Source organism: Triticum aestivum, chromosome 7D (assembly GCF_018294505.1).
Source record: "Triticum aestivum cultivar Chinese Spring chromosome 7D, IWGSC CS RefSeq v2.1, whole genome shotgun sequence".
Taxonomy (NCBI): Eukaryota; Viridiplantae; Streptophyta; class Magnoliopsida; order Poales; family Poaceae; genus Triticum; species Triticum aestivum.
In genome coordinates, this window is record NC_057814.1 from 124,982,515 (window position 1) to 124,993,799 (window position 11,285).

Genomic DNA, 11,285 nt, shown 5'->3' on the forward strand with positions numbered 1-11,285 from the left:
AGTTCACATCGCCATGTGACCAACACTCAAAAGGTTTACTAGAGTCAATAATTTAGTTCCCATCGCTATGTGATTAACACCCAAGAGTAATAAGGTGTGATCTTGTTTTGCTTGTGAGAGAAATTAAGTCAACGGGTCTGCCACATTCAGAGCCGTATGTATTTTGCAAATTTTCTATGTCTGCAATACTCTGCATGGAGCAACTCTAGCTAATTTCTCCTGCTTTCAATATGTATCCAGATTGAGACTCAGAGTCATCCGGATCGGTGTAAAATTTTGCATCGACGTAACTCCTTACGAAAAACTCTTTATCACCTCCATAACCGAGAAATATTTCCTTAGTCCTCTTAGGTAACTAAGGATAACTTTGACTGCTGTCCAGTGATCCACTCCTGGATCACTATTGTACACTCTTGCTAAACTCATGACAAGGTACACAATAGGTCTGGTACACAGTATACCATACTTTATAGAACCTATGGCTAAGGCATAGGGAATGACTTTCATTCTCTTTCTATTTTCTATCGTGGTCGGGTTTTGAGTCTTACTCAATTTTACACCTTGCAATATAGGCAAGAACTCCTTCTTTGACTGTTCCATTTTGAAATCTTTTCAAAATCTTATCAAGGTACGTACTCGTCGAAAATCTTATCAAACGTCTTGATCTATCTCTATAGATCTTGATGCCCAATATGTAAGCAGCTTCACCGAGGTCTTTCTTTCGAAAAACTCCTTTCAAATACTCCTTTTTGCTTTCCAGAATATTCTACATCATTTCCGATCAACAATATGTCATTCACATATACTTATCAGAAGGTATGTAGTGCTCCCACTCACTTTCTAGTAAATACATGCTTCACTGCAAGTCTGTATAAAACTATATGCTTTGATCAACTCATCAAAGCATATATTCCAACTCCGAGATGCTTGCACCAGTCCATAGATGGATCGCTGGAGCTTGCACATTTTGTTAACACCTTTAGGATCGACAAAACCTTGTGGTTGCATCATATACAACTCTTCTTTAAGAAATCCACTAAGGAATGTTTTGACATCCATTTGCGAGATTTCATAAAATGTGGCAATTGCTAACATTATTCGGACAGACTTAAGCATCGCTACGAGTGAGAAAATCTCATCGTAGTCAACACCTTGAACTTGTCAAAAACCTTTTTCGACAAGTCTAGCTTTGTAGATAGTAACACTACTATCAGCGTCCGTCTTCCTCTTGAAGATCCATTTATTTTCTATTGCTTGCCGATCATCGGGCAAGTCAACCAAAGTCCATACTTTGTTCTCATGCATGGATCCCATCTCAGATTTCATGTCCTCAAGCCATTTCGTGGAATCTAGGCTCATCATCGCTTCCTCATAGTTCGTAGGTTCGTCATGGTCTAGTAACATGACTTCCAAAACAGGATTACCATACCACTCTGGTGCGGAACGTGCTCTGGTTGACCTACGAGGTTCGGTAGTAACTTGATCCGAAGTTTCATGATCATTATCATTAGCTTCCTCACTAGTTGGTGTAGGCATCACGGGAACGCTTTTCTGTGATGAGCTACTTTCCAATTCGAGAGAAGGTACAACTACCTCATCAAGTTCTACTTTCCTCCCACTCACTTCTTTCGAGAGAAACTCCTTTTGTAGAAAGGATCCATTCTTAGCAACGAAGATCTTGCCTTCGGATCTGTGATAAAAGACGCACTTCTCTGATTTGGGTTTGAGCTTATCGGGCTGAAACTTTTCACATAAGCATCGCAACCCCAAAATTTAAGAAACGATAGCTTAGGTTTCTTGCTAAACCACAGTTCATACTATGTCGTCTCAATGGATTTAGACGGTGCCCTATTTAACGTGAATGCAGTTGTCTCTAATGCATAACCCCAAAACAATAGTGGTAAATCAGTAAGAGACATCATAGATTGCACCATATCTAATAAAGTACGGTTACGACGTTCGGACACACCATTATGCTGTGGTGTTCCAGGTGGCATGAGTTACGAAATGATTCCACATTGTTTCAAATGAAGACCAAACTCGTAACTCAAATATTCTTTTCCGTGATCAGATCGTAGAAACTTTGTTTTCTTGTTACGATGATTTTCCACTTCACTCTGAAATTCTTTGAACTTTTGAAATGTTTCAGACTTGTGTTTCATTAAGTAGATATACCCGTATATGCTCAAATCATCTGTGAAGGTCAGAAAATAACGATACCTCCCGCGAGCCTCAACACTCATCGGGCCACATACATCGGTATGTATTATTTCCAATAAGTCAGTGGTTTGCTCCATTGCTCCGGAGAACGGAGTCTTAGTCATCTTGCCATGAGGCATGGTTCGCAAGCATCAAATGATTCATAATCAAGTGATTCCAAAAATCCATCCGCATGGAGTTTCTTCATGCGCTTTACACCAATATGACCTAAATGGCAGTGCCACAAATATGTTGCACTATCATTATCAACTTTGCATCTTTTGGCATCAATATTATGAATATGTGTATCATTACGATCGAGATTCAACAAACCATTTATATTAAGTGTATGACCATAGAAGGTTTTATTCATGTAAATAGAACAACAATTATTCTTTGGCTCAAATGAATAACCGTATTGCAATAAACATGATCCAATCATATTCATGCTCAACGCAAACACCAAATAACATTTATTTTGGTCCAACATTAATCTCGAAGGTAGAGGGAGTGTGAGATGGTGATCTTATCAACCTTGGAATCACTTCCAACACACATCGTCACCTCGCCCTTAACTAGTCTTTGTTCATTTTGCAACTCCTGTTTCGAGTTACTAATGTTAGCAACTGAACCGGTATCAAATACCCTGGGGTTACTATGAACACTAGTAAAGTACACATCAATAACATGTATATCAAATATTCTTTTGTTCACTTTCCCATCCTTCTTATCCGCCAAGTATTTGGGGTAGTTCCGCTTCTAGTGACCATTCTCTTTGCAGTAGAAGCATTCAGTTTCAGGTTTAGGTTCAGCTTTGGGCTTCTTCTCGGGAGTGGCAACTTGCTTGCCATTCTTCTTGAAGTTCCCTTTCTTTCCCTTTGCCCTTTTTCTTGGTGGTCTTGTTAACCATCAACACTTGATTCTCTTTCTTGATTTCTACCTTCGTCGATTTCAACATCGTGAAGAGCTCGGAAATCGTTTTCGTCATCCCTTGCATATTATAGTTCATCACGAAGTTCTAGTAACTTGGTGATAGTGACTAGAGAACTCTGTCAATCACTATCTTATCTGGAAGATTAACTCCCACTTGATTCAAGCGATTGTAGTACTCAGACATTCTGAGCACATGCTCACTAGTTGAGCTATTCTCCTCCATCTTGCAGGCTAAGTACTTTGTCAGAGGTCTCATACCTCTCGACTCGGGCATGAGTCTGAAATACCAATTCCAACTCTTGGAACATCTCATATGCTCCGTGGCGTTCAAAACGTTTTGAAGTCCCGATTCTAAGCCGTAAAGCATGGTGCACTAAACTATCAAGTAGTCATCATATTGAGCTTGTCAAACGTTCATAACGTCTACGTCTGCTCCTCCAATAGGTCTGTCACCTAGCGGTGCATCAAGGACATAATTCTTCTGTGCAACAATGAGGATAATCCTCAGATCATGGACCCAATCCGCATCATTGCTACTATCATCTTTCAACTTATTCTTCTCTAGGAATATATCAAAAAATAAACGGGAGCTACATCGCGAGCTATTGATCTACAACATAATTTGCAAACACTATCAAGACTAAGTTCATGATAAATTAAAGTTCAATTAATCTTATTACTTAAGAACTCCCACCTAGATAGACATCCCTCGATTCATCTAAATGATCACGTGATCCAAATCAACTAAACCATGTTCGATCATCACGTGATATGGAGTAGTTTTCAATGGTGAACATCTCTATGTTGATCATATCTACTATACGATTCACGTTCGACCTTTCGGTCTCAGTGTTCCGAGGCCATATCTGCATATGCTAGGCTTGTCAAGTTTAACCCGAGTATTCTGCATGTGCAAAACTGGCTTGCACGCGTTGTATGTGAACATAGAGCTTATCACACCCGATCATCACGTGGTGTCTCGCCATGACGAACTGTAACAACGGTGCATACTCGGGGAGAACACTTATACCTTGAAATTTAGTGAGGGGTCATCTTATAATGCTACCGTCTTACTAAGCAAAATAAGATGCATAAAAGATAAACATCACAAGCAATCAAAATATGTGACATGATATGGCCATCATCATCTTGTGCCTTTGATCTCCATCTCCAAAGCACCATCATGATCTCCATCGTCACCGGCTTGACACCTTGATCTCCATCGTAGCATCGTTGTCGTCTCGCCAACTATTGCTTCTACGACTATCGCTACCGCTTAGTGATAAAGTAAAGCAATTACATGACGATTGCATTTCATACAATAAAGCGACAACCATAATGCTCCTGCCAGTTGCCGATAACGGTTACAAAACATGATCATCTCATACAACAAATTATATCTCATCACGTCTTGACCATATCACATCACAACATGCCCTGCAAAAACAACTTAGACGTCCTCTACTTTGTTGTTGCAAGTTTTACGTGGCTGCTACGGGCTTCTAGCAAGAACCGTTCTTACCTACGCATCAAAACCACAACGTTTTTTCGTCAAGTGTGTTGTTTTAACCTTCAACAAGGACCGGTCGTAGTCAAACTCGATTCAACAAAAGTTGGAGAAACAGACACCCGCCAGCCACCTGTGTGCGAAGCATGTCGGTAGAACCAGTCTCATGAACACCGTCATGTAATGTCGGTCTGGGCCGCTTCATCCATCAAAGTAAGACGTTGGTGGGAAGCAGTATGACTATTATCGCCCACAACTCATTGTGTTCTACTCGTGCATATAACATCTACGCATAGACCTGGCTCGGATACCACTGTTGGGGAACGCAGTATTTCAAAAAAATTCCTATGATCACGCAAGATCTATCTAGGAGATGCATGGCAACGAGAGGGGAGAGTGTGTCCACGTACCCTCATAGACCGAAAGCGGAAGCGTTTAGTAACGCGGTTGATGTAGTCGAACATCTTCACGATCCAACCGATCCAAGCACCGAACGTACGGCACCTCCGTGTTCAGCACACGTTCAGCACGATGACGTCCCTCGAGATCTTGGTCCAGTTGAGGACGAGGGAGAGTTCCGTCAGCACGACGGCGTGGCGACGGTGATGATGAAGTTACCGGCGCAGGGTTTCGCCTAAGCACTACGACGATATGACTGAGGTGTGTAACTGTGGAGGGGGTACCGCACACAGCTAAGCGAAGACTTCGTGTGTCTTTTGGGGTGCCCCTGCCCACGTATATAAAGGAGGGAGGGAGAGAGGCCGGCCCCCTAGGGGCGCGCCAAGAGTATGGAGTCCTACTAGGACTTCCAAGTCCTAGTAGGAATCCTTTTCCCTTTTCGGAGTAGGAGAAAAGGAAAGAGGGAAAGAGAGGGGGAGTAGGAAAAAAGGCAAGGGGGGCGCCGCCCCCTTCCCCTAGTCCAATTCGGACCCATGGGGGGGGGGGGCGCCACCTCCCCTTGGCCTGCCTCCTCTTTTCCCGTATGGCCCAATAAGGCCCATTACTTCTCCTGCTGAATTCCCGTAACTCCCCGGTACTCCAAAAAATACCCGAATCACTCGGAACCTTTCCGATGTCCGAATATAGCCTTCCAATATATGAATCTTTACCTCTCGACCATTTCGAGACTCCTCGTCTTGTCTGTGATCTCATCCGGGACTCCGAACAAGCTTCGGTCATCAAATCACTTAACTCATAATACAAATCGACATGACTGAGACACATCTCCGGTCAATAACCAATAGCGAAACCTGGATGCTCATATTGGCTCCTACATATTCTACGAAAATCTTTATCGGTCAAACTGCATAACAACATACATTGTTCCCTTTGTCATTGATATGTTACTTGCCCGAGATTCGATCGTCGGTATCCTCATACCTAGTTCAATCTCCTTATCGGAAAGTCTCTTTACTCGTTCCGTAATGCATCACCCCGTAACTAACTCATTAGTCACATTGCTTGCAAGGCTTATAGTGATGTGCATTACCGAGAGGGCCCAGAGATACCTCTCCGATACTCGGAGTGACAAATCCTAATCTCGATCTATGCCAACTCAACAAACACCATCGGAGACACCTGTAGAGCATCTTTATAATCACCCAGTTACGTTGTGACGTTTGATAGCACACAAGGTGTTCCTCCGGTATTCGGGAGTTGCATAATCTCATAGTCAGAGGAACATGTACAAGTCATGAAGAAAGCAATAGCAATAAAACTAAACGATAATTATGCTAAGCTAACGGATGGGTCTTGTCCATCACATCATTCTCTAATGATGTGATCCCGTTCATCAAATGACAATATATGTCTATGGTTAGGAAACTTAACCATCTTTGATTAAAGAGCTAGTCAAGTAGAGGCATAATAGGGACACTCTGTTTGTCTATGTATTCACACATGTACTAAGTTCACGGTTAATACAATTCTAGCATGAATAATAAACATATATCATGAGATAAGGAAATATAGATAACAACTTTATTATTGCCTCTAGGGCATATTTCCTTCAGCTGGCCCAACACTTCCTCGGAGGGTTCCGGTAACCCCTCGGTACTCCGGAAAAATACCCGAATCACTTGGAACCATTTCGATGTCCGAATATAACCTTCCAATATATGGATCTTTACCTCTCGACCATTTCGAGACTCCTCGTCATGTCCGTGATCTCATCCGGGACTCCGAACAAACTTCGGTCACCAAAACACATAACTCATAATACAAATCGTCATCGAACGTTATGGCGTGTGGACCCTACGGGTTCGAGAACTATGTAGACATGACCGAGACACATCTCCGGTCAATAACCAATAGCGGAACCTGCATGCTCATATTGGCTCCTACATATTCTACGAAGATCTTTATCAGTCAAACCGCATAACAACATACGTCATTCCCTTTGTCATCGGTACATTAGTTGCCCGAGATTCGATCATCGGTATCCTCATACCTAGTTTAGTCTCCTTACCAGCAAGTGTCTTTATTCTTTCCGTAATGCATCATCCCGTAAGTAACTCATTAGTCACATTGCTTGCAAGGCTTATAATGATGTGCATTACCGAGAGGGCCCAGAGATACCTCTCCGATACACGGAGTGACAAATCCTAATCTTGATATATGCCAACCAAACAAACACCTTCGGAGACACCTGTAGAGCAGCATTATAATCACCCAGTTACGTTGTGACGTTTGATAGCACACAAGGTGTTCCTCCGGTATTCGGGAGTTGCATAATCTCATAGTCAGAGGAACATGTATAAGTCATGAAGAAATCAATAGCAATAAAACTAGACGATCATTATGCTAAGCTAACCAATGGGTCTTGTTCATCACATCATTCTCTAATGATGTGATCCCGTTCATCAAATGACAACACATATCTATGGTCAGGAAACTTAACCATCTTTGATTAACGAGCTAGTCAAGTAGAGGCATACTAGGGACACTCTGTTTTGTCTATGTATTCACACATGTACCAAGTTTCCGGTTAATACAATTCTAGCATGAATAATAAACATTTATCATGATATAAGGAAATATAAATAACAACTTTATTATTGCCTCTAGGGCATATTTCCTTCACTCCTCATCGACAAGTTCCCAGCAACACCTTGAGGTTGTGCACTCCAGCAATAAGTTGCGCCAGTAATCCGGTGATCCACATAACGCACAAGAGCTCGACAATGTCATGTGTCTATGCACTCGTACATCTTCTGTTGGCAATGATTATTTGAGAGTCTCCACACAAACATTCTTATTTTGCCTGGTACCTCGGTTTTCCATAATGACTTCCATGCTCCTTCTTCTCTGTTCGTGCCCGAAGACCCTGTCGCGCCCTCAAGCCATGTCTCTCTTCTTTGCTTTGTTTCAACTAGCATTTTATCTGGAGACTTAACCGTGAACATACCGTTCTTCTCAAAATTTCAGCTCCAGAAATCTGAGATGTTCATGGTACACAATGGAATGCCCGTGATGACCAACACATCAAAGGGGAAGAATACCTTGCTGTAGTCGCTGCATATTCCATGTAGCCGAGGTAGCATGTATTAACTGGGCAACATAAGTAGGCGGACATCGTACAAGACGCTCCAGCATAGTCAGCCCAATATGCAACCCAATTGTGCGATGACGAAGAAGGATCAACAAACCATGGGATGCATTGCCGGGGAAAAGTCTATGTGCCGCTCAGTGCGGTACATAGTAGGAGCTTCACCCAAAGAGGCTTGGCCAGCCCATTTTCGTCTTTTTTTCTTTTTTCGCTTTTTATATTTCAACATTTTTTTTAAAACGTTAGCGTATTCAGTCCGGAAAGTTAAAGAAATGTTCTCATTTTCAAACTCTATTTTTTTATAAAAATGCTCTTTTTTAAGATTTTGTTCAAAAATTCTAAAAACTGTTTAGAATTTCAAAAATTAATAGGAAATTCAAAAAATATAATTTTAAAATTTACATTTTTCCAATATTCCTAATTTCTTCAAAAAATGTAAAAAATTCTCGTTTCCATTTTTTACAAATTCAAGAAATCTTCATCCTCTCAAAATTTGTTGGCACATTAAAAATGTTCAGAATTTCAAAATATTTTTGTTTATAGAAATGTTAATAAGTTTGAAAAAGCTTCATGTTTTCAAATTTTGTTCCTTTTTTCCCAAAAAATTCGGTTTTTTACACCAAAATTATAGAAATTGGTTCACGTTTTCAAAAACATTTCATTTCATTTAAAAAATAGAAGCTTAAAAAAAGGACTAAAAACCGGGCGGTACAGTGCCAAACGTTACGGCAGACCTAGCCGTCGGTTGCTACAGTACCTTTACTATATGGGCTGGCCCAACACGAAGCGCGCTGTGCGTCACGCACCCAAAGGAGGCAGGAGGGTTACCGGAGCGATTAGCGGGCGCCGCACGTAAAGTCTCTGGTGCGGCGCCGCTACGTAACAGCGTCCGCCCTTCAAGCCTCCCTTTCCCCTTCGTCGTCCCAGCCGCCATCAGCAGACCGATCTGGCCCCTTGCCCACCCTGCACAATCCCGATGGCAACCGAGGCCGGCCGACCCGCCTCGCTCCTCACTGCCGTCGAAGGCTACGTCGGCGACCGGTCCAACGAGAGGACCGCCACAGGCATCACGAGGAAGGGCCTGAGCATCAAGGTGTCCCTTCTCGCCAACCGCCCGCCACAACCGTCCAAGCTGTGGGTGCACTGCCCGGAGGCCGTGCACGTCGACACCCCCCGCGTCCTCTGCACCGCCGGCGACCTGATCCTCTTCCGGGTCGACGTCTCCCCCGATTGTGTCCCAGACAGCCGTTTCTCGATGCGGCAGGATTGCGACTACTTCCTCTACCGCGCTGACCCCAATTCGCCAGTGCTCACGCTCCTCGACGACATGCGCACCAGAGGTTTCGAAGACAATGAGATTGGTATTCTTCCCCGTGGTCTCCACCACTACACCATCGCCGCGCTGCTTCCTGGTCCTCTCAGCTTCAAAGAGTTCGTGCTCCATTTGTTCCACTCCGAGACATCCAGCTGGAGCTCCATGGTGCTGCCCGTGGCTGAGCCACAGGTGGAGTTCGATTGCTTCATCCCCACCAACACGGATCTCTATTACCATTATACTTCCAACGTCATCACAATCGGCGGTGAGCACGGCACCATGGGCTGGGTCGATCTCTGGCGAGGCATCCTGTTGTGTGATGTGCTGCGTGAGAAGCCAACTCTCAGGGGAATACCGCTGCCGCTGCCGATGGAACATATCACCGCCGGCAAACATTTAGGCCGTGCAATGGACTGCCGAGGCATTGCCGTCGTCAATGGCCGTCTCAAGCTTGTCCATCTGGACATCAACGCCAGTTACGACATAAACATCATTGACCCGGAGACAGAGCACCCAACTATGCTGGTGGATGACTGGGCGATCTCCTCATGGAGCAATAGCACGCTGGAGAATTCTTACGAAGCTTGGGGCGAGCCTGAATGCACGGTCCAAGCTGATGAGGTTGCAATCAAAACTGATATGATTTCACAACCGACTGGAATGCTGCTGTTGCCATCAGAGGAGGGTGTTGAGAACCCAGAACAAGAGGCTGCCTACTTCCAGCGCCTTGTGATGTCTGACCCGTCTCCGAGCTTGGATGGTGATGGTGTTGTTTACCTAATTGCTGCGAAGGAGAAATCATATGACCAAAAGTCATGGATCCTTGCTCTTGACATGAATACCAAGACGCTGCAAAGTGTTGTTCCGTTTGGCACCGTAGAAGACCCAAGTGATCCTGTCGTGTATTGCACTAGCAGGCCTGCCTCCAATACTTGAGGTAATTCACACTGCAACGTCTTCTTGCATCTCCGCGCAAAGACTTCATTCCACATTATAGCCAAATTCATCTATTTCTAAAAGAATCGTTGTGTGTGTTTTCTCCTGTCTGTCTCATATACATGAAGCAATTTATCTATTTTGTTGGATGCAGTTATCTGGTTGAACTGGAGACCATATGGGCTATCTACGGCAGGAACAAATTCAGCATGAAATGTTTTTCTCAAGGTTAAATTAAGAAAGCATGCCCCGGTGCTGTACGCAGTTTATCTCTTGGTCTTGCTTGACATATCCATTTAGTGCATTTTACTCCCTCCGTCCCATAATATAAAAGCGTTTTTGACACTACTGAGGGAATACTATGTTAGATACAAGACATGATCTCTTGTGTTTGTGATTTGTGGTCAACTTTCTTAATATGTTTTAGCAACATATATCTCTCGTTGTGAGTATTTTATTGGACATATTGGCCTGTGTCTTCGGTCAACTTGTCTATTATGTTTCAACCGACTTGTATGGTACTCACTATGTAAAGAAATATAAGAGCGTTTAGGTCGCTACTTTAGTGATCTAAACTATCTTGTATTTCTTTATGGAGGGAGTACTTGTTTGAAGAATCCATGTGGTTCTTTGGTCTCCTATATATGACATGTGTCTGTTCAATGGTGATAAACTGATAATGTTGAAGGTCATAAGATTTGTGTGTGCTCGTTGTATTCCAGATTGCCTACTTGAACCAACTTAAATTACTACGGGAGTAGTATTTACTGAAAATGTCTCTTTGTCCTTTCACATTGTACACTTGATCAAGGTGGCGCGCCATTGCTGTGCATGTCTATTTTTTACAA

At 43.1% G+C, this 11,285-nt stretch overlaps 1 protein-coding gene across 1 annotated transcript; it reads left to right on the forward strand.

Annotated features, from left to right (window-relative positions):
- The first annotated feature begins 9,025 nt into the window (after positions 1–9,025).
- On the forward strand, positions 9,026–10,899 carry LOC123168129 (uncharacterized). Its single transcript, XM_044585999.1, has 2 exons — positions 9,026–10,438; positions 10,592–10,899. Exon 1 carries the CDS (start codon positions 9,163–9,165, stop codon positions 10,435–10,437), a length of 1,275 nt encoding a protein of 424 aa, XP_044441934.1. The 5' UTR covers positions 9,026–9,162; the 3' UTR covers position 10,438; positions 10,592–10,899.
- The last annotated feature ends 386 nt before the right edge of the window (positions 10,900–11,285 follow it).